Here is a 25,933-nt window from a genome sequence, read left to right on the forward strand (position 1 = left end):
TAAATATCTTCTATTTCATATGCTCAAATTTAATTTTATTGAGTCTAAGTTCTTTTCAAAAGTACAATTCATTTTAAAACTTACCTGAAAAGTTTAACAAAAAGGAATAAATGTGTCGAGGTTGCGTGATTCGATATTTATTCTAAGAAAAAATCAAGTATTTTTTTAGCAGATTTTTTTAAAAATAATATATGAATTTCAATCAAGTAAAACATTTTTATTCAGATCAAGGAATGATTGAAAATTCATATTTAAAGTCTCATTTTTTTTTACAAAGAAAAATTGGTATTTTTTCATAATTTCAATGAAAATTCTAACGAAGATATTATTATTTTGCTATTCTTTAAGTATTAAAAAGTTTTATTGTTGATTAAGATATTACAGTTCTTATTCATTAGGTTTGAAAAACTTTCTGCCCAAGGATTTTGAAAAATTTTTTCTTACTACTCTTTTTGATGCTTAACAAATTTAGTTTTAAGTACCTATAAATCTTAATTTTCTTGTCTAAGATTTATTTCGTTTTATTTTTTTACCATTATTGTTTACATTTACATTTCAACCTGATTTCGTAGGTACTTATTGATTTATTAATAATGATTTATTACCTATTGATTATGAAATGATTATTATTTAGTATAGTTGTTATATTTACAACATCATGATTAATAGGATTATCTATTTTAGGATTTGTGTATGTGATCTTGTGATTGTCATGTGCATGGAATGTTGTATGGTACAAACCAATCCCCATCCTTCTATCCTAAAATGTGAGGTATTATGAGTCCTAGTGAGGAGTATATATTGTGTATGCATTTCACGGGGTTTCATTTAGTTAGGAGCAAAATTGTCACGTTTTCGGGATGTGGCCATTCTCATGTGATTATGGTGAGTTGAGTTTAGTGAGAAATGTTGCTAGTGCTCAGCGCAAAAAAACCTTGAATCTCGTTAAGGAAGTTAATTTGACTTTCAAACGGGGGGTGTGTCTTAACCTCTTTTCAAGGAAGCTTTGTGTTTATCAAGTACGAAATTAATTCCTTATCATTAAACCTAAAACTAAGCGCAAATGTCGTCTTTTTATGGCTTTCCCTTCATAATGTGGCGCGGCATGGATTGTTTTGTTTATTATGATGCGCACGTTCCTTACTTTTGAATGAGATATGAGAGTGTGAAGATTGCGGAGAACAAAATTGGGCCTATCATTGGTCTCATATTGTGTGAACGACCCTAGTATATCAGGGATTTGAAACCATAAGAGCTTCAGGTAGAATTTGTTAATTTCATAAGGAAGAATGGTGTATAGGACGATTATATGTAGTTTTAAAAAGGCTTTAGCCAGCTAAGCATAAAACTTAATTATGATTAATATATGTTTTAGTAATTTTTATGTGCCTTTATTTTTGCATTTAACAATGATTTATTAAACCAAATAATTTTCCTTTAAAGCCAAAGTTTCCAAAGATTTTTACCGTAGAGAAAAATGATTTTTAAAAAGCAAATAAGATTACGTGGTTATAAATAACTGGAATTATGAACTAATTGATATTGTAATTTCAGGTCTTTGAAATAATTTCATCAATAAATCTATATTCAAACCTGCTGTTGAAACTTGATGGTTCCTGGTATTGGGGGTTTGTATGTTCGCCAACTGATCTCGTGAACTTCCCGCTAATTCGGAAGTCAAGCTCAACCAAAGTGTCATGGTTGAGACAAGTTTATAAGCCAACGAATAAGAATACGTTAATTTAAAACTTTGGGGACTAGTGTAATAAACAGCCCATTGTCCATTTTCTCTCTAAGGAAATAATATACTTTTTTATATAGATCTGTGAGACAGTGTACAACACAGTAACCGAGCAAGAGTGTACAACTGAACAAGAACAAAAATGTGAGACGGAGTACATGACTAAATATGAACAAGAATGCACCACTGTAAATGAACAGGTAGAATAATTATGAGCAAAAGTGTACAATTGTGGACAATATTACTAAAACATAAATTCTATGAGTGTACAAATATGAATGAAAAAGAGTGTAAAATAGTGTACAATACTACTAATATTAATACTATACAAGCGTACAAATGTGAATAAGCAAGAGTGTTCAATAGTGTAACAGCAGTGTATACAGTAATACTAATAAATTATTTTTAAGAGTGTACAAATTTGAATAAGCAATAGTGTACAAAATTGTACATTACTACTCATAAATTATTTTAGGAGTGTACAAATGTTAATTAGCCAAAATCTACAATAGTGTACAATACTACTAATACATGATGTTTAGGAGTGTACAAATGGTAATAAGCAAGGGTGTACAATACTACTACTACATGATATTTAGGAGTGTGCAATATGTACAATAATACTAAAATTATTTATAGGAGTGTACAAACGTGAATAAACAAAATGGTACTATAGTGTATAATACAAACAAAACATGTTTTTAGGAGTGTACAAATATGAATAAGCAATAGTGTACAATAATGTGCAGCAATACTAATGAATAATTTTTTAGGAGTGTACAAATGTGAATGAGCAAGAGTGTACGACAGTAAATGAGCAGCAGTGTACGACTGTGTATGATACTGTCACTGAAAATGATTGCTCTAGCTCCACAGGAAAGATTTTAAAGTTGCAATTTGCTGGTTTATTGGAAACATTATGTATTTATAAATTTTATTTGTCTATTGAATTTTAGCAAGAATGAGATTCTTAGTAGCATAGCTTTTAAATACAAAATTCTAGAGGATTATAGGCATACTGACAGACCAAGTGAATTATTAAGTAGATGCAAATTGTTCAGCAAAAGTTTGACCAAATACTGTGCCAAAGGGGTAAGAAAGTGGCATACAAATGGCCCAAAACTATTACAAGACTTAAAACAAAAAAATGAATCAGCCTAAAAAATTCCTAGACTTATGGTAAGCCTTACTTAAACGGAGAACTCAATCAATCAGTTGAGTAGTTAATTTTAAGCTTTAAACAAACAAAAAACTTACTACTTCATAAATTAGGATATCATGTATTTTTTACTTTTTTAACTAAAAACTTAAAAAATCTGTTGCTACAGAACAAAAATGTGAAACAAAATACGAGAACGAATGTACTACCGAAGTAAGCGAGGAGTGTACGACCAGTACCAGGCAAGAATGTACGACTGTTAACGAGGAATCTTGTACCACTGTTTACGAGGAACAGTGTACGACTGTAGATGAACAACAGTGTACCACAATTAATGAACAACAATGTGAGGTAGGAAATGGATAGATAGAAAATTCTATTAGATATTTGGAAGTTAATAAATTTTAAGGTTTTATAAGGTAGTAAAAAGATCTGACGCTTTCCCTCAAAAGTCTAAGCAAGCACAGCAACCCTACTACAATTATTTTAAAATATTCACTATTCAGAGTCATAATAGCTAAATAATTTAGCAATTGAAAATCAAACTCTCAAAAAGTTTGCAGCATTTAAGCGTGCATATTACTTGAGAATTACATCAAATGCATGCACGCATTTTTTCAATGTGCACTTTTTGAGATATATTAGAATGATAGTTTCAAAAAATGTTTTACAAATTTTTTTTTTACTATTTAAAGTAAACATTGAGTAAGAAAAAGTTTTGTTTAACTTAATTTAAATGTAAAAAATATTTAGTACCCTATCAAGACTTTTTGAAACGAATGTATAAAAATACTCTAAAATAACTCTATAATTACATTTAACTTGGTCATGATAATGAGTAAATTTAAAAGACCATCTTCATGATAAAAACAAGAACAGTCGTCTATAAAGTAACACAAAGATAATAAGCTAAAAATTTACAGGTATGTTTGTCTGTATCTTAATTTTACAATGTAGCTTCTTATGGGTTCTATGCAAGGTTTATACCTGTTTGAGGGGAGAGTACCACAACCCTTTCAAGGGAAATCACCCCTAGAATAAAATGCCCCCTCCCCAAATTTTTATTAATTTTTATTTTAAAACGAAATTTTATTATAGGGTCTAACCCCCCCCCCCCCCCCAAGGTTATACCACTAGTTCAAAATAGAGACACAAAATAAGGTTTACATCCATTTATTTTTTCATGTATTGAAAATTTATTTTAAAACGTTTTTGTAAATTATATAATACATAAGTTCATTAAATATTATGTCACTTGCTACTTTTAACGGAAGTTCACATAAGTTAAAGAGTAGCTGTACTAGCAAAAATGGTAAGTTGTAAAAGGTTTAAACAGCCTTCTCAATTTTACAAGCGGAATAAAATGTTTTTTTACTCAACATACTTTTACAAATAATATCCATCTATCTATTTATTCTTCCAACTATATATGCATTCTTATATCCATTTATATATTATGGACTATCTATCCATCTATTTTCTGTCGATCTATCTATCAATTTATCCATCTATCTATCAATCTATCTCGGTTTCTATCAGTTTGTCTTATTTTTGTAGGTGCTAATTTTTTATTTATTGATCCATCATCTATCATTCTATTATGAATGTATATTTAGATTTCCCTGTCACAATATCCACGTGTTCTAAATCCATTTATGGCAAACGTGTTAATTATTCAACCTATCTATTTATTTCAAATCTAATCCTCTGTCCATCTATCATAAACCCAGAGATATAAAGGGATAAGACACTGGCCGGTAAAGTTATGTACATACATCCCCGAGATGTTATACAAAACTACGACTTATGTACAATTAGTAGTTGAAACGTGTGGACACTTAACTTAATGAAACAACCAATCAAAAGCCCCCAAAGTTTTTGAGCCAACGAATACGAATACATTCAATAAAACTTTGGGGACTAGTGAAATGAGCAGCCCAATGTCCCCTCCCTACCTAGTTCCCTATCCATCTATGATAATCCTCGCCAGACAAAATTAAATTGTGAAGGTGTTAATGATTTCAAGGAACAAAGATACCACTGTAAAGTATACACAGGGTGTTCTTTGGATCCAGCAACATAAAAAGATAATTATATTCTTTTATTATTATCTTAGATATACTATTTGAAATGCTAAATTCAATTTTTTCATCTTCAAAATTATAATCTTTTCAAAGATATGATTTTAGACTATATTTAAGATTCTCTATATCACAAAGTAGAAAGGGAATTTTGTTAATATTAAATGGTTAGAACTTTACAGGGAAGCTTTAAACGCTTTAAAATACATATCCACTAGAGATAAGAGCAAAAACGACTAATATCCACAAAAAGGAATAATTCATAGGTGAAGTAATTCGCGGATTTTCCTTGTATTTTTTTGCTGGTTTATTTGTGCACTATCACCCGGCCCCACTACTCAAACAAAACATATCCACTTCCTCAAACTTTTTTATTCTTTGCTGAAATGTATTTGTTCAGTAATTGTATGAGAATTTAACTTTTTTAAAATTCCTTGATTTCAATATTTCTCACTTATGTAATTTTGCTTATAAAACAATTGATGTGTCATATAAGTTTTGAAAATATTAATGTTATAACATGAAACTAGCGGCTACGTCTCTAAAGGCCTCTAGGGACACTTGAGGAGGGGTGAGTTCAATTCGACAACCCAATTTTTAATTCAGATTTTTTAAAGAAAAAAAATTGAGGGGTTAATTATTTTTTTCTATGGCTATTTATCGTGAGACAATGTTGGTACCCTCCCCCAAAATAGTTATAAACCTTCCCGGGAACTCGTAGAAGCTACCCTGTAAGAAGAACCATGTCGGTTTAGTGGTTAGCCCGATCCTTCGATACAGACAAACATACAGACACACAGACAGACAAGCAGACAGACAAACAGACAGACAATCAGACAGACAAGCAGACAGACAAACAGGTAGACAAACATCCTGTTAATTTATTATAAGGATTGATATTTGAATATTTGTTTCAATAGCGGATCTACTCTATAGTTTGAGAATGTTTGTCTTTACGTATGTGACGCCAACATCAATTTTCCCTATAAAAAGTCGTATTGTGAAGAACAAAAAGTAGCTTCTCTATTGATTAACTTTTGAGATGTGTTATCCCATTACAACAAATAATGTTAACAGAATAATATAAATATTATACTTTTGTTTTATAATTGCGTTGGAACTTTAGAAGTCTAGTCTATACAGACGCTTTTGCTTATTAAATCTCGTATGACGGTCAAACAGACAGTAAAATCCTACTTATAACGTAGCTGGTTACCGTATATGAAATTTTTGAGAAACATACTTTTGAAGCATAAATTAAACTTTTTTTTATCATATGAACACTTTCCCAAAGAATAAAGAGTTGTTTTGTATAGAGTAGTTAAATTAATTAACAAACATTTATCATTTAAAAATAGAAATAAAATCAAAGGATAAATATTTTTTAGCGAGGTTATCATTTTTTCTCTTTTTTGCAGTTACAATATTAATTTAAAAAGTTAGTTTTTAGAATATCAACAAAGTTGATTTCTCTAGTGTAGGCTAGGGAGGGAGGGGATATTGGATGAGAAATTTCACTTGTACCCAAAGTTTGACAACTGTGTTATCTTTTTCATTTGCTTAAATGCCTTGGGTACTTATAATTTGGTTAGTTTTTAACTTTTAACCTATAATTTTAATCTAAAGAAGGGGTAATATTGTTTATCATCATTGGGGATGTACATACATTTCATATATAGTGTAGGCGTTCCTTCAACACTGCTTATTATCAAATACAAGAGTTGATCCATGTTTATTAGGTTCATTTTAAAAATCTTACAAAAACTTCAACATAATAACATGATACTTCTAGAGCATTAATCAAAGCTTTTATATTTTTTTTGTGAAGTGTAGCTACTTACTTTTCCTTGACAATCTTCTAAAGAATTATTTTTGCCATTATCCTTTCTGCTAGTCAAAATCATTGTTCTTTTCAGCTTATTGTACTACAGCATGCTGCAATTGTCAGAAATAAGGAAACTGTCCATTTTAAAATTGATGTCAGTAGTCGCCAAGAAGCAGCTTATATTGTCTGGAAAAAAGTGACGTCATACAATACAAATGACCAATGATAGGCCAGTAAAATATTTACCATTGGTCAATTACAATGTATACTGGCTAATCAATGGTCATTTGTTTTGTATGACGTCATTTTTTATTAGGCACATAAGCTGCTTCAATCGTCAATTTTTAGGGTGGCTTGACCATGATTTCAGATGACTGCAACCTTATTTTTTGCATGAACAAAATGCTCAGCTATTATGAATAGTGTTGTCCTTGTTTTGCATTTGTCAAAACTGCAATAGGAACAAGAAAAGATTAATGAAAGCTTATTCAATAAAACTGCAAAACCTTCAGGGATGTAGGAATAGGACATTAAATACAACATTTTAAAAGATTTTTATAGTGCCTTTCAAAATTGACGTTATACTGGCCTACCATTAGTCAATCAAAATGTATACAGCTATTGTTAATGAATCTTTGTATTGGCCTATAATTTTTTAAAGGCACTTTAACGAGCCTGTAATATATAAAATTATGCCTCTTTTACTTTTCAAAAAATTTTGGACAAATTGTAGTGTGAATTTATTTATCTACCATTGTTCAATCCCTGATTACAAAATGTACACTTTCATAAAAGACAATGTATAACATGTTGTTTGCTGTCTATCAATTTGGATGCAAAATTACTCTATAATTCGTTATGGTTGTATGTCGGTTATAAACTTTATATATATGCTATACTTTTTGAATAATAGCACATTGATCATGATAGAAAGTTGACAAAGTTTTGATGTTAGGATTATAGGTGAAAATCTTTAGACACTGCAACTACTAGTTGTATACCCAAATAAAATGAAATTAAAGTCCTCATATCTTTAGGGTCAACGAATAAAAGAACGTTATATGCCCAATGGCCCCTTCCTCCCTGACAAATTTGACAAAGCAATGTAATCCAAATCATTGTTTGTTATGTTGATTTATTTCAAACATAATTTTTTATTTACAAGGACAACTATGCAATGCAGCAAGTAAAACTAACATAAACTATTCAAGTAAATAAAAGTGTAATTAATTTTGGCAATTGTTTAAAATTGGTAAAATGAGGCCTCTAGAGGGGGGGGGGGGCAATTTTTTTCTAGGGGCGATTTCTCTTGGGAGGGTGGTGGTACCCCAAAATGGTTATAAACCTTCCCGGGACCTATGAGAAGCTACCCTGTTGAGGAGAACCCGATTGGTTGAGCTGTTAACGAGATCCTTCGGTACAATCTAACAAACAAAGAAACAAACATCCTTTTACTTTATTATAATGATAAACATGTAATTCTCTCTGAAGGACTAACATACATACCCATAATATTGATTAGCTTCGCCGCTGTTACAAATTTTGCAACTTTTTTGCGGGAAACACAATTGTTTTGAATATTTTTATTTGACAAAACAAGTAATTATTAATGAAGCAATTCTTTTTATTCAAGGATTTTTCTTTTCTTTTTTCATCTGTTAAAAAAAAACAAGAAAATGATGTCCATAAGAGGCAATCGGATTTATGTTTCATATTATAAAGTATCTTTTCTCAGCCAGTTAACGTCTTCAGTTATAAAAATAAGATATCCTATAAACTAAAGATTTTTCTTATATTCGTGTAATGTCTAACCAGTGTCAAATCCTTTTAAATATTTGATTTTATAATAGCAGTTTAAAAGATACAAAATGTTTAAACTAATTTATGTCAGACGGAAAAAAATAACAAAAATTTTAATGCGAAAAAATGCTCAAATATAAAAGACAACAGCATTTTTTATTTTTTTTTGCAATTTCAAAAAAACAGGGTTATGAGAAAAACATAAAAAGTCCCCATCGTTGTTTTATGTTTAAGATTTTTTTAAATTAAAAATTAATAGGTTTGTCATCTATTAACGTTGAAAATTGAGTTCATAGATAGCTTTCCGCAACTTTATCAAAATTAAAAATTATAATTTTATAGCCATAATTGTTAGCTATGGGAGGCCAAAGGCCCTGGCTAACAAAACTGATATCACTTATTCATAGATTGTTGTCCTCAATAAATGCCAAACATAATTTTCAGTATGGCTGAGAACCAGTTATGATCCGTTTATATCCATTGATATTGATCGGTTTCAAAGCCATACTGGAAAAAACTTTTAATTTAAAATTTTCAGCAAGCTTTTTTTGGTACGTGTTTTATACCTTTCATACCAAGTCTATCTGATTGTAGACTCTTTAGCTTATTGATAATTAAAGGTTTTAAATCTTAAAATTCAATCCTTAAAGTATTATTTAAAAAGGACATAAATGCAGAAAAAATAATTAATTTAAAATAATACTTATCATAAAAAGTTTGCAAATTTATGATTTCCTGATTGCAAAAATCTGCGAGGAATTTTTCCTGCTTTTATTAGATCTTAAATGTTATTTTTATGTTGGCATAAAAGTGCTTTTATTGTCTTTTCTTCTAGATATATAAACAATGACAATTATATCCATAGGTAGGGCAGCATAAGAACATACAATCATTGTTTAAAATAATTTGATTTACTTCTTTAAGTTTCTTCTTACGATTTCTTTGTCACCTACTAACTACTCCCAAGCCCTAAGGACCATACAGGAAGCCTAGAGGCTGTGGTATCCTAACTGCTGCCTAGGGCTAACCTAACTTAACTATATTAAACTTTAAAGAACCCAACTTATCCTTACCTTGCATATCTTATGGCCTTAATGTGAAAGGTGTCAGAGATCAAAAGGAATAACCACAATCACCAATAATATGATGGATATCCCCAATGATGACAAACAACTTTGCCCTTTCTGTAGATTACAATTAGAGGTTGTAACGTTTTGAAACTAAGCCTAATGAACCAACCAATCAAAATCCAATTAAAGTCCCCAAAGCTGTTAAGCCAACGAATAAGAAAACGTTATTATAAAACAGCCAAATATCTTCTCCCTCTCTGGAAAGGTGTGCAATTTCCTTTGGATACTATTGCAATTTTACTAGTTTTCAAAATTTACATGAAGGCTATGAACGATTTAACTCGCTTTTAAGGACAGAAATAAAAGCAAATATAAACTTAATAGAGTAGCTGCGTTACTAAAAACCTAGGTCAAACGACAGTAAACAAGCCATAAAATGCCAAAAAATGCGAAATAGTGTAAGTTGAAGAAATATTTTACATTTTAAATTATACGTAACATTTTAAAATATAATTATGAATCTTTTTTTCCAGCATGGCTTTGAGACCGATTCATATCCGCTAGATTAGAATCGGTTCTAAACCATACTGAAAAATCATGTATAGAATTACAATAATTTTTTTTCCATAAAAAATATAGTATTAATATAAGGTTTTTACCCTGTGCCTAACAAAACTTATAATTTTATAAATTTTCATATCCGCGTAAAGCTGTCTATAAAACGATGCAATAAATAACAATTCTTTGATAAAGTATTTTTGTTTTATTTAAAACTGTTTAATTTGTAAAAATTGTTGATGCAAGTGTAAAACGGATATACCCCATACACAGACAAATATGTAATTTTGCAGGAGAGAAGGGACGATGGACTAGTCCCCAAAGTTTTATGAAAACGTTTTCGTATTCGTTGGCTTAACAACTTTGAGGTCCTTGGTGAATTTTGGTTGGTTGATTCATTAAGTTGGGTGTTTAAACGTTTCAACCACTAATTGTAATCTACAGAAGGGGTAATTTTGTGGATCATTAATGGGGATCTACATTAATTTATCGGCCATTGTCTTATCCCTTTAGATCACTGAATTTTAATACGCTAAGTGCATTCTATGTTAACTATTTTGATTCCCCTACTAGTATATAACTACAGATTCAAATTCCTGCATAAATATCTACCTTTAATTTTTTTCCGTAATTTTTTTGTTATTTAAAGTTTTGATTTTTTATACTTGTTTTACAAAGAAAACAAATTTGGAAACTTGATAAACCCAAATTGCACTGTCAATTTGTTTGAGTAACTTGATGGCGGGCTAATTTAGGGTCAAATTCTGTATTGTACACTAGCGGCTACGCCCCTAGAGGCCTCTAGGGGTACTTGAGGAGGAGAGAGTCGAATTTAATAATTTTATTTTAGATTTTAAAAGAAAAAGTAAAAAAATTTTAGGGGGGGAGGCGAAAAAAAAAAAATTAGTTAAAAAAATTTAAAAATTTTTTTTTTAGGGGGGGATTTTTCATTTTTTGGGGGGGTTGGGGGTGTCCCACCCCCCAAGAAAATAGTTATAAACCTTCCCGGGACCTATGAGAAGCTACCTTGTTAAGGAGAACCCGATCGGTTCAGCGGTTAGCGAGATCCTTTGGTACAGACAAACACACACACACAAAATATTATGATTTTTTATTTAAAAAAAAGATTAGGTATAAAACTTCAAAAAACTTTTTGACCAATATTTTTATTGGTTATTTCCCTTTAACCTTTTAAAACTTTCTCTGACTACTAGGTATCTGACACCCCCTTGAACTGTTGTAGTTTTGTGTTTTTCTTTAAAACAAAATGTCATTTTTTATGGATTACTTACAATTGCGTAATAGTTATTTAACGAAGCGTATTATAGACAACTTTCTGCGGATAGTAAAATAAAAGATTAATTTCAGTTTTGTTGGTCCCGTAAAACAATAAAACTGGTATCAATGTAATGATGTAATAGTTATTTCTCGCAGCGTATTATAAACAGCTTTCCGCGGATATAGAATGTACAATTTTGAGATTAAAATCAGTTTTTTTAGCCCCGAGGTGCCGAAGGCATGGGCTAAAAAACTGGTTTTAATCTTATGATTGTACATTTTTATATTCGTAGAAAGCTGGATATAATGCGATGCTAGACATAGTTTTTTTTCTCGTATGGATGAGAACCGGTTCCCATCCACCCGGATTCGAATGAATACTAGAAAATACTTTATTAGACGTGGAAAATTGTGTGTAACATAAATTTTCAGTATTGCTCAGAACAAGTTCTAATTAAGCGGATATTAATCGGTTTTGAAGCCATACTGGAAATTTAATTATTAGGCGCGTACATATAATTTTTCCACCTCTAACAGAACTTCTATTAACATAAAGACACGAGAATATCTTCAACGCTTTGATTACACATCAGCTACAACCATTTTATGTAATGCTATATAAATGGATTTATTATTACTAGGACCCTACACTAGATTTCCATGTTCTATAATAAAGAGAATTCTGTAGTGGGCTACAATACAGATCTCCCCCAACCTCCCCCTTTACCCCATTCCCTCCAAGCCAGCTGGACAAACGGCCCGACTATTAAATGCGAGGGGAAATTGCAACCTAAATTGACAGCAATTTTTCCCTTCTCATATTATCCACGTATATTCTACATCCATTGCTATATAGTAGATAAACCAGTAAAAATGATATTTCGGCAGATTGCTACCCTACAATGTCAAAACCTCTTTATTCTATAAATTTCTTTTACAAAAATGAAACAAAATTTACCAAAATATGTGATACATATTTTCAAAATAATATACATTTGTACATGCCTATAAATTACATAGTATGGAAGTATATAATAAATAATTTCCGTTATAGGTACATATTAAATCTATGTATATTTGCTACTATACATATTACATATATGTATATTAGCGGCTGCTACCCTAACATTTAGGGGCTCTATCTATCAGGAAAAGCAGAAAAATAGCCTAAAACCATACCCAGGCTTATTCATTAAAATATAATAGCCTAGAACCATGGAAGGAACTATAAGATTCTCCGCTGTAAAAGAGAATGTATCAGCGGTAAGCGAAACAGAAAAAGCTTACTTCTTTATATAATAGGATATAAAAAATGACTAAGTCCCTATCCTCCAGGGGTATTTAATTAACCTCAAAATATTAGGTATAAGACAATAAATAACAAAGTGATATATACTTTCAAGCAAACCTTTGTACAGTAAAGAACTATGATAAAGAAGGTTGACAAGGATTAGATGTGATTTAATCGAAATATATTCCTACAATTGAGCTGTGAGTTTTTCCTTGGAGAGTCTCTTTTCAACAAAAGTGCCGTGTATTATCCCAATTAGGATAAACAAAATTACCTTTTTATTGCTGCGCTACTGAAGGATATATTTATGTTTGTTTGTTTAATTACAAAAACCTTTTATAAGAAGAAGTGTTTTCGAGGATAGAATTTGTAAGGAGTGGTAGTCTCGGATTTTATTTCTTGTTTAAACATTCTACAATCTATTACTTTAAAAAAATAGAAGAAGAAAAAAACTGGGTTGAACAAATCAATAAAGCGTAGCTTAATAAATATAGCAATAGATATTATACGGATAAAAAATGGCCGAAAATTGATGTACATCCCCAATGATGATACCCAAAATAACCCCGTCTTTAGAATACAATTAGTAGTTGAAACAGTTGAACACTCAACTAAATGAACCAAGCAATCATAATTTAATAAAAGTCACCAAGGTTGTTAAGCCAACGAAAAAGAAAATAATTATAGGACTTTGGGGACTATTGTTATAAACAGCCCAATGACCCCTCCCTCTCTGGTGATGCCTGGCTACAGATGTACAGTACGCTGTAGAATATTCTTATAATGAAGAAAATTATAGGCACTGTGCAACAAAACAACACAGGGAAACCTGGATAGGTCAATTGGGGATACAATAATCAAATACCCCATTATAATGAACAAAAATACCTCTTTTGTAGATCATATTTACTGTTGGAAAACTTTAGAAACTATTGCTTTAAACCATCCATATGACAATCATTAGAAAACTAGAAAATATAAAATACTTTTGTTCATGGAAAAATGTTCCTGCCCCTGGTAACGATTATCTCCAAAAATCTATAAACCCTAAAAGCTACTAACGACCAAACGGTGGAACGTATACATTATGCTCGCGCAAAATTTAAATTGGCAAAAGAAGACCTAAAAATAATCTGGAATAGTCATTACTCAATAATGCACAGTTATATCGCAGTGCAAATAAATGCGCGAAAAAGACAAGTTTTTTTCTTCAGTGAAGCTATTTATCTACATCATTGCATTGTATCTTAGTTATAATGGGTTATTCATAGGCCTTCTTATGTCACTTAACACGGTGTTCAGACATAGCATACTTTCAGCCGTTTGGCAGCTAGCAGATTTTAAAGCGCATAGATTTTTAGAGATAATCGTTACTGGAAATATTCTTTCGTGAACATCAATTTCCCCATTATCTTTTCTTCCTGAATATTTTACCGTTATCTATTTAATTCAGTGCCATATATAAACATAACTTTTTGAATAGTGTTGATTTTTAAATTATTTTGTTTGGACGATAATTCAAAGGTATTTTCATATTGCTACAAAAAAAATAACTTTTTTTCCAGTAAACTGCTTATATATGCTTTTATATCCTGTCCTATTATTTAAAGTAGTAAGCTTTTTTGTCTTTAGTGAAGGATCTCACTAAACGCTGAACCGATAAGGTTCTCCTTTACAGTGAAGCTTCTTATGGGTCCAGGGAATGTTACTAACTTATTTTGGGGAGGGTATCTGAACCCTTCTAATAAAAAAATCAACCAACCCCCCCCCAAAAATATTTTTATTTTCTATTTCTTCTTAAAACTTAAAACGAACCTTTTGTGCTACTAGAGTCGTCTAGGAGCTTTAAAGGAATATAATATTTTGTTGGTTAATCGTACGATGGACGTTTTCAAACCGATTAATATTTTTAAAAAAGATAAATAGTCTAAATTGTTGCTATTTTATATCATAACCAAGCTTATTTGCTCCAGAAGGGTAATTTTGTCTTTTTGAGTGGTGTATATCAATTTATCTCCAATTGTCTTATCCCGTAATACCCCTGGTACTTCCTCAGTTACTGTTAAACTGTTAATCTTTAGACTCGCTGTATTTTTATATTCCGATAAGGAAGCTTTAGATTTGCATAATTTTATGTAATATCTAGCTTTTTTGGATGTCTTATATTATGCATAAAACATAATAAACATTAAAGAAGATCTAAAGGGATAAGACAGTTGACTTGAATTGATTTACATCCCCAATTATAATACACAAAGTTTCAACCTCTTTTAAATTACTATTATAGGTTGAAACGTTTGGACACTCAACTTTGTAACCCCACTAATCAAAATTCAGCTAAAGTCCCCAAAGTTTATAATCCAACGAATAAGAAAACTTTGGATACTAGTGCTAAAAAGAGCCCAATGTCACCTCCCTCCCTGTCTCTTTGTAACAAAAAATCTTGCCTAACAGCAAAGCTTTGTTTAGGTTAAAAAAGATAGATAGATAGTGCAGCTTAGAGCGGTTTCCCTCATATGGCAAGTTGGCAACTGGAGCACTCACAAACCTTTTTATGCTTTTTTCTTATGGTTTGAGCCCCAAAGATGCCAGAATTAATATTGTTTATACAAAAAAAAAAAATGGAGGGGGGGTGGTGTGTTTTGGTGGTTAAGAAGCAGGTATGAGTGAAAGCACCAGAACTTAAAACAATGTCTAAATTTATTTAGTATTCCAGCTACCACTCTTTGCATTGAATAAATCAATGTCATTTTCATTACATCACAGCATGCCCAAAAAACAAGGGATATATCAATGCAAGATATAAGTTATTTATCCCAACGCGTATCATACACAGCTTTCCGCGGATATTAAAATCAAAATGTAAAAAAAGATTGAAATCAGTTTTGTCATAACCGAGGGGCCGGGGCCTTGGCTAAGAAAACTGGTATTAATTTTATGATTATTATTTTATTTTTCGTGGAAATTTGTCTGTAATACGATGCAATGTATAATTTTTTGTATGACTGAGAACCGGTTCTAATCAAGCGGATATAAATCGATTTTGAACCCATACTGAAAAAAAAGTTTTCCTCCGGTTACTTGCAAAATTATAGATTTCAATTAACTACCAAGGCCCTAAAAAAGTGGTATAGCAACCCATACAGTTCCCAAGATCTTGAAAGACAGATTAATAAAGTTTCATCTAGCCTTTAAACATGCAAATCTAACCTAACTCGAATACATGTATAGAATTTTGATGTTTAGATTCATATTTTATGACTTACTCAGTTTATTGACTTTCGTTGAAAAGGTTCGTGCATTTATGGACATATTAGACAAACAAAAACTCTGTAAAGCTGCCGTTAGTGGCGTTTGTTTTACGAGGAATTAATCACAAGAACAATTATTTACAAATAGCAAAGCTAGAAACATTATAATGAGAGTGCGTGTCATATGCCGAAAATTTCAACCAGGGAGTTATTCTTAAATTTTATATAGTTTTCTATTCATTTATGCCTTGATGGTATAGGAATTATGTATCTTAATATTAGCTGAATATAGTGATTTAAAGTATTGTTTTTTGTTATGATAGATGCAGATAACATTCAATAAACGGCAGCTTTACTTGCTTTTCTTTGCGGAACATTGGGCTGTTTAATACTTTAGTCCCCAAAGTTTTATAATAACGATTTCAACCAATATTTGTAATCTACAGATGAGATATTTTTGTGTATCATCATTGGGGTTGAAAATCAATTTATGGGCCATTGTCATATCCCTTTTTATCCTTGGGAATATCTAAATCCGCTTTGAGGACAAACAAAACTTGTGCAAAAATAATTTGCCTAGGAATTGCACACACATAGTAAATATTGGCAGGGAGGGATCTAAAGAGATAAGACAATGGCCAATAAATGGTTTTACATCCGCAATGATGATACACAAAATTACTAATCTATAAATTATAATTAATTGCTGAAACGTTTGGATACTGAACTTAATTAACCAACCAATCGAATTTCAATAAAAGTCTCCAAAGAAGTTAAGCCAACGAATAAGAAAACTTTGGAGGCTAGTGTAATAAACAGCCGTATATTCCCTCCCTGAAATATTGGTATGTCATCAATCACGAAAAATAATAATAAAACTAAACAGCAAATTGTTCCTACAGCGATAAATTATACTTTCTCGCTGGATTAGAACAAGTTCTCATCCATACAAAAAAAAAATCATGTATAGCATCGTATTACAGACAATTTTCCACAAACATTAGAATAAAACTCATAAAATTGATACCGCCTTCCTTGATACTTTCAGCCCCTTGGTGCTCTAATCTATTGAGTTTTAATTTTAATATCAGCAGAAAGCTATCTGTAAATGCTATGCGATAACATTTATTTATCGCATCGTATTATAAACAGCTTTCCCGGGGCAAAAAAACTGGTTTTAATATTATGATTGTACATTTTTTATATTCGTAGAAAGCTGGATATAATACAGTGTTTACATAATTTTGCAGTATGGCTGAGAACCGGTTCTAGTCCACGGGATATTAATTGGTTTCGAAGCGATAATGGAAATAACTAAATATTAATTTAAATGTTTTGAAATCATAAAATGCTTGTGTTTATTTTATTTTACCATACATGTATTTACGTTTTGCTACGACACTTAAAAAAATGTATTGGACTCAAAATTTTTAATTTCAATTGCTTTAATTTGATTTATATTCAACTTTGATTATAATTCTGTAAGCAAAGAAAAAAGTCGGTTGATTTAAGACATTAGATAAAAGAATAAGGGGAGACTTTTTTGCTTCCAACAAAACAAATGAATATCCCTGAGGATGACTGACAGACTGACGGACCAAGTAAGTTACATACTGATCATTTGTTAAACATTTTTTTTTTTTTTTTTACAAAATTCGTTTAAAATAACTATTAAGCTTATATTATCTATCCCAAAGCGTTACGGACGGACTGGTGGATGAAGAGACATACAGACGAGGAGATTTATAGATAGCGTCGCTGAAAAATTTATTACTATAGTTATGGATTTAAAATTAGTCATACTAACAGTCATCTTAGCACTTATGATACCATGTTTGTATAATTTTATCCTTATAAACTGCCACATCGACGACATAATGACATAATCCTGTGCCATTTTATGTCAATACAAAGCATTCAAGTTTAACATGTCCAATCTAAACCTATTCTGCAGAGAGAGGGGTTAATGGGCTGTTTATTACAATAGTCCCCAAAGTTTCATGACAACATTTTTTGTTCGTTGGCTTAACAACTTTGGGGACTTTAGTGAATTTTGATTGGTTGATTACTAGATTTAAGTGTGCAAACGTTTCCACCACTATTCTAAAGGAAGTAATTTGTTTATCATTATTGGGGATGTAAATCAATTTATCGTTCATTGTCTTATCCCTCTAGACCCCTGCCTTTTCTGCCATGAGCGAGCTCGACTTTTTTTTCTGTTGAAACTGTAAAAAGTTGCAACTTTATCTCGTTGTACTTCATGTTAGATTATGGATGTTCATACAAAATAGTGCAATAAAGACATTCGTGTAATATCTAAAATAATATTATATAAAAGTAACAGGATGTGTATGTGTCTGTCTGTCTACAGTGAGGTATCTTGCTGACCACTGCACCGATAGGATTCTTCTTTACATTGTATCTTCTTATAGATTCAGAAAAAGTTTAGAACTATTTGAGGGGTATTTGGGGGGGGGGGCGGGGGGGGGGGTGGTCGTTTAAGGTTAGATCAAATTGCACTATTGTCTGAATTTTTTAAGATAACATGATAATGACTTGATCCTGTTTTTCTGCTGAGGTATCAATCATCCTTACATTTATAGTTATTTATATTTGAGACTCGAACTCATTACACCCAAAAAAGCAGTTGTGTGTAAACACTTTTGGGCTGAGTACTGCATAGCCAAGTAGTTGATGATGCATGGCCAAAAAGGTTAGACAGGTTAAATACATTGCTGCATTATCTATCTATCTATCTATCTATCTATCTATCTATCTATCTATCTATCTATTTATCTATCTATCTATTTGTACCTGTGTATGACCATAAAAGGTTAGACATGTTAAATGCACTCTTTCATTGGCTTGTGGATATTCAAAAAAAGTAAATCTAAAAAAATTTTAAAAAGGATATTTGTTTCCTTTAAATTAATATACAAAAGAAGTATGTTGATTGATTGGCTAAACTTCTTTCTTAGATAAGGCAGCCTTGCCATCACGTAGCATCGGCCTTGCGAATATTTTCCATTTTTGTGTTTGACCATAAAGTACATTTTATCGACACAATACAATCTGTCCCGATTTTGTATTACTTTTGTGGAACATGATTTCAGTTACGTCATATTTTTCTTTCCCGAAAAAGGGAAGGGGGAAAGAAAAAAAGGGAAGGGGGAAGAAAAAAGAGATGGGAGAAAAGGGGGTTTTCCCCATCTCTTTTGAAGAGATTTTCTTCCCCCCTTCCCTTTTTCGGGAAAGAAAAATATGACGTAACTGAAATCATGTTCCGCAAAAGTAATACAAAATCGGGACAGATTGTATTGTGTCATTTTATCAATTTAACTTGGAATTTAGCTTTATGTTGATATAAAATAAAATCTTTTCCCCATAAAGCTATAACAAGAAATATTAAAAAAATATCCACCTTTTTTTCGATGGATTCTGTATGAAAATATAATGGAGAAACTTATGTTTAAAATAAGATTTTAAAACAGTATTCTATGTTTTTTCATGAGTAAATGCCCATACTTATTCGATTAAATGTCATTTGTGATTACTTTGATAAAGTAAACTAAAGTCAATATTGAAAATTTATTTGGTTGAAACAAATGAATGTCTGTAACATTGGTATAATTTTTTCGTTTATATTAAAGAATAAGATATGTAGTATCCCTTTAACAGGGGTCAAGTTGTAGACTCTGTCCCCCTTTATTATCTTTCTTTAGTAACTTCCTTATCCATTTTTATTGATTTATTGTGTTTATCTGTTTTTTTTTATCTTCCTATCTATCTATTTTCAATTTTGACCCAATCTTGACATAATTCTTTCATAATGTTTTGACAGTTTTCTGTGGATAATATTTTAATATAATTCTGTATTGTTAGCCCCTAATATGGGCTGAGGATTTGAGCCAACAAAACTGGGATTAACGTTAGGATTCCATTTTATTTTTCGTGGAAAATTATCAATGATATGATACGATACATGTATGATTTTTCAGTGTGCCTGAGAACCGGTTCTAATCCAGTGGAAATGAATCAGATCCGGAGCCATACCGGAAATTAATTTATTGGTACACCAAATGTTAAATATTGTTGTATATAGAGATAATTTAATAATTAATGCAAATGAATTTTAGATTTTGATGCCGAACGGTGCTCATTTTAAAACCTTTAACATTTAAAGGTGTTTCATAGATATACATTAGCATACGCTCGTTAGATTAGGCTTTGTATAAAACTTAAGATTTTAAAAGATTGCTTTCAAAGAAGAATCACACCCACTTACTCTTAAATAAATTGAAAATAGGAGGGGGGGGGGGGGGCGTTTTTTATTACTCTAGGTTCGGTTAGGTTACATAAGGTAATGAGTAGCCCCATAGAGTTAGGGACCCCTTCTTATTCGTTATTTAGTGCTCGAAAGCCAATTTTAGGGATAGCACAAAAGATGATGAATGGCGTTATAATGATAAGTAGAAGGTTCTCTAAAATATGTAGTTCTATACCTATATCACTGGGTTGTAAGATAGGATAGCGTTACAGACTGACGGACGAACAAACTAAGTTAATTATAGCGTACAATAATTTGAAAATAAGGATGGGGGATAGTGTTATGTTTATTAGTTACTTTAGGTTGGGTTATATTGCGTACTTACTGGGTAACCCCTATACCTAAATTTCTAGTAAATACTAAATACTAATACCCCTTTCCGTATTATAAACTTAAGAACATTTTCAGACATTTTTGTAAACATACCAATATCATACATATCTTTAACAAAAGAAATATTATTTATCAAATGAAAATTGATAATAACAGACTTATTGCTTTAAGATTATAGCCAAGTTGTTCAGCATTACGATATCTTACAAAACCAGTTTATTCAATACTAGCGGCTACGCCCCCTATTAGCCTCTAGGGGCACTTTAGTGAAGATTTTTTTTTGAGGGGGGAGATTTTTCTTAAGAGGGTGATGTTACCCTCACCCCAAAAAGTTATAAACCTTCCCTGGACCTATATGAGCTAACCTAAAAGGAGAACCATATCGTTTCTGTAGTTAATATAATAGAATTAATGGTAAGTTGGTTGTATTACAAGAATAATGCTGGTTATTTGAGCAGGCATTTGCATTTTGGATGACCGGAGGCTTTTTTTCTTTACTAATCCTCAACATATACCTAAAAGTTAGAATATTAGCCAACGACCAAATAAAAAATACATATTTATATCTTTTCCATAGACAAACGGAAAAGTAAATTATAATATGGAGATGCTAATTGATGAAAGGATTCTACCGCCTTAAATCTTAAATCTAAGCCGAGAAAATCATATTTCTTACTAAAATTTTAAACAGACGGACATACAGATATTCTTTTACCTTTACTTAAATTAATAGAACAAAATGCATCAAATAGGTTTTTTAACGTATAATGATTGTTAAAATATTTATTTTCTAAGCTGTAGGTACAAAATCATCAATGCTTATTACACATTTGGCAGGTTGACAAAATAAGAATTGAGTGGCCATTAGGGTGCGCCACATACAGGGATCACAAGGAATTAGACAATGGACGATGAATTGATATACACATCCTCATTGATGATAACCATAATCATCTCTTTACATTATTTATTGGTTGACAGGTGTGGACACTGCTAGTCTTGAACCAACCAAGAAAAGTATCAAATTAAATAAGCCAAATAATGAAAAAGCGTGCTCTTAAAACTTTTGGTACCAGTGTAAATTAAAGCCCAATGTCCCCTCTCTCCATGGCCACACAGGATAGACGATTGGGTGTAAAATAATGCCACGGTCGTAGCGGCTATTTGATTTACTATTTATCTCTATAAGATAAATGCGATGCTTGCTAGATTATCTAATTCGCTATAATATAAAGATACATTTTTCTCAAATCGCCAAATCTGGGGTCTGAAATTTGCATATCCCTTCCAACCTGACGCAAGACGCATAACCGCTACGACCGTGGCATTATTTTGTCCACTATCGGATAGACAGATATAGAGAATATTTAGATAGTAAGGATATAAATGTGGATAGCAATCAATAGCTAGAGAGAAATTTTTTTGTTGTTGCAGTAGATAGAATTGAATAATAGAAAATAGAAAACTTTTAGCTTAATTAAATATGACATTTTTTTATTTTAGTAATTTTCCTTCAGATTGTAATGTATTGAAATGATTATTAGAAACGTACACACCCCCAGTTCTAGAATAGCTAGCTACGCTACCATGCAATGCAGGGACAAACAGGAATAGGAATATTGGGTGCGGCAGATACATTTTTGCAACAGTTAATTTATTGTCATAGGATGCATTGATAGATTATTTTACTGTACATATTCTTGCATTTTATAGGAGGACTTTTTTTAGGGAGGGTGGAGATAAAAAAGCTTACTACCTTTTAAAAAAATTTTAGTTACAATAGTATCTCCCTCCCCCCCCCCCCGCCATCAACTTCCCCATTGAAAAAAATCCTGCATACCCAATCTTTTTATTTTAACAACTATCCTTAAAAATAAGGCGGTATATCACCAAACGGATGTTGTCATTAGAATTTCAACAAAAACTGTCTTTGGTAAGAAAATTGTCCGTTTATGCAAATGATACTTTCTTGTTAGACTGATGTGGTTATTCTCAACAAAAACCTTGGACGTACTAATATTTTTAAAAGCAATGTTTTTCTATAATCAGGGTCAGTCTTTTCATTAATCTAGACATGTTAGAATTGTTCTATCGATTTAAACTTTTCATAATGATTCCTCTAACAATTAAATATGTTTTAGGAACAACAATTTTTCATTTATATGATTAATTATCTGATTTTTGGAATAGTGATTCTATTACAACAAGGTCTAATGTCATAAGCTAAGCATCTCTATAATCACGTCCTTAAACAGTATTCTTTATTTAAACAATTTTGCAACTTACAATTTTGTTTACCGTGTTAGAGCTTCGCTTTTATAGATGTTTCAATCCTTGTTTTAGAACAAACTGCTACTAAAAATCTATAACAACTAAACAATAACAGAAAAGGTTACTTTACCCTCTTAAATCTAAAATAAAGGGTGTTAAAAAAACAATCGCTTCACTTTTTTTAATATAAACCCTTCAGTTTTGATCAAAAACCCGATTCATGCTCAAGCAAAGGCAATAAGAAAACAATATTGAATTTTGAATCGACTTACCTCTACAGTACTACAGAGTACTACAGCTCGAGACCTAACTCATGTGGAGATTTTGGAATGTTGATTCCTAGGGTGATTAGGTTGTATTCAATAAATTTGGGATATATTAAACAGGGTTCGGAAGCTGCGCGTAAGCCGCGTGTAAGCCTCAGTGAAATCTTCATTCTATCACTATAAAATTCAGCTGGATGTATAAAACTGCTCTTTAGCAGACAATCCTTCTTTCTGAAATTTCTTTTTCTGCTCACAAGCAGGTTTAAAACTGAGGCTTATGCGCGGCTGAGGCGCGGCTTCCGAACCCTGATATTAAACACAGACTGTTTTATATATTGTTGAATACTGAATGGGCTGTTACTATATTATGTTAATGTTCGTTTGTCTATCTGATTTGCCAAGATTTATTTTTGTATAATGTCATTCTTGTTTACATTATGAAGATAATAATTTTAGGTTAAATTACAAATTCGACCTTAGTTCATAAATATGAGCGAAAATAGTTTGCTAACGAAGTAACATTATCTCCAAATTTAAATCTAAATTTGATATTGAGAAGAAAAATGAGCACAGTCATTCAATTAAATGTTGTATGAGTATGAATTTTTGTACTATAGTTTCTGTAGGGATAGAAGGATGGTTGTTTATACAGGGATATAAAGGGAAAAGACAATGGCCGATGAATTGATTGTACATTCCCAATCATGATAACCATAATTACCTCTTCTGTAGATTTAAATTGAAACGTTGGAACACTCAACTTAATGAGTCAATCAATAAAAATTCACTTAAGTCCCCAAAGTTGTCAAGTCAACGAATAAAAAAAAGTTATTATAAAACTTTGGGAACTAGTATACTAATCAGTCCAATGTTCCCTTTCAAGCATATAAACTTTTCTTTTTTTCCAATATTTTCTTACATGCAATGAGTGTTTTGAATAGTGTACTTTTTCATGCACATTCTTAGAGTTAATTTAGAGACAACTTCTGCTAAAAAAAGCTGTTTATTTTTCATCCTCAAAATAATTACTTCGTAAGTCAGACTGAAAGCAAAACGACTCAAAGTATTATAATAACGTTTTTTTTCGTTGGCTTTACAACTTTTTAATTTAGTTAATTTTTATTGGTTGTTTTTTGAATATTCAAACGTTTCAACCACTAATTTTTATCTACAAAAGAGGCAATTTGAGTATATCATTGGAAATGTACATCAATTTATCGGCCATTATCTTTTCCCTTTAGATCCCTGAAGTCTAAAGCTTTGTAAAAGGTAATTAGGATTATTCTAAGAGAACTAACTCTAATATTCCTTCTATTCTGGCTTTAATTTTGACTTCATACATTATATATATATAGATTCATATTGTTCCATTTCATTCCCTAATGCACAAGAGGAAAGCTTCACTGAAAATTACATTTTCTTCAAAAATATTAAAAAGAAATATTTCAATTTAAAGTTTTGTTTTAATATTTACTTGAATCTATAAATATGATTTTATTGCAAATACGTCCCAAGACTAGCATATTTGCTCTAAGGAAGTAATGGTAGCCCCCCCTCCATTATTAAGTATTGTGTCATATCACTTGAAAGGGTGACCTATTCCTCTCTTGCAAAATAGCCTAAAACCTAAAATCTGGACCCATTGAATCTTTCATGAAAAAAATTTAATCTTTCCGAAATCTTACTGCCAATGGTGAAAAATTATGATCATGGAAAGAAAACGAAGTAGTGGGTTTCCTCATATTTTCACAATAGCTTTTTTTCTATTTTTTGCGGGGGTTCCTACCCTGCGGGCCTTTTTCTTAAACATGCGTTGCAATCATTAACATTCACCTAACCTAACCTTACCTAAAATAACTTATCAAAAGCTACTGTGATAATACGACGAAACCCGTTATTTTGTTTTTTTCCATGATCCAAAATTTGTTTACGCACACATACATTCCGCTACTTTAGTACATAAGTAATTTTAGATTTTAATTGAAAACAAACCTTATATACAAATATTAATATATTACTAATGATTTATTGTAGCTATCAAACTTAGTATGAAAATATATTGGATTTAAATTGAATTTGCTTTTTAGATAACTTTTAGAGGCATCGAAAAAGAAAAATTTTAGGAGTAAAAATATAGATTTTTAAATATGTTTTAATCAACATGTATTTAGGTCTACCATTGTCTTGTAAATTAATGTATATCCCCTATGAAAAAAATCACAAAATTACCCCTTCTGTATATTACAATTAGTATTTGAAACTTTTGGAAACTCAACTAATGAAAATTCAATAAAAGTCCCCAAACTTGTTGAGTCGACTTATAGGAAAACATAATTTAAAAACTTTGGGGACTAGCGTAATAATTATCTTAATGGCTCACTCCCTGATCAGAACCACATTTTTATATACAAAAGCATTTGATCCACTTCAAAAATTTGCGGTACCCCCACTAATTAAATTTGTAATTTTTTATTTTAAATGCGAAACGTTAAACTGATGTGATGTTATGGGGAAATGCTGCAACACCTTATAATATATTCCTTTTCTAATTTGGTTAACGCCTCTATGTTTACAAATTCATTTTGCTATTTTCTTCTCCTTAATACAAATTCATATGATTTTTTCTATCAGTAGCAACGCTGCCATTTAACTTGTATTTGCCTGTACGTTCTATGGTCGTCT

The 25,933-nt window shown here is 31.1% G+C and overlaps 1 protein-coding gene across 1 annotated transcript in view; it reads left to right on the forward strand.

Annotated features, from left to right (window-relative positions):
- LOC145319483 (uncharacterized) overlaps nt 1-25,933 on the forward strand; it is a 231,080-nt gene that overhangs the window by 90,583 nt on the left and 114,564 nt on the right. The window contains exons 7-9 of the mRNA XM_080161628.1: nt 1,822-1,941; nt 2,515-2,613; nt 3,066-3,251. Coding sequence (XP_080017754.1) covers nt 1,822-1,941; nt 2,515-2,613; nt 3,066-3,251 — 405 coding nt within the window. The remainder of the gene's footprint in view (nt 1-1,821; nt 1,942-2,514; nt 2,614-3,065; nt 3,252-25,933) is intronic.

The sequence above is a fragment of the Acartia tonsa genome, chromosome 5 (assembly GCF_053477335.1).
Source record: "Acartia tonsa isolate MP-2025a chromosome 5, ASM5347733v1, whole genome shotgun sequence".
NCBI classification, from domain to species: Eukaryota; Metazoa; Arthropoda; class Copepoda; order Calanoida; family Acartiidae; genus Acartia; species Acartia tonsa.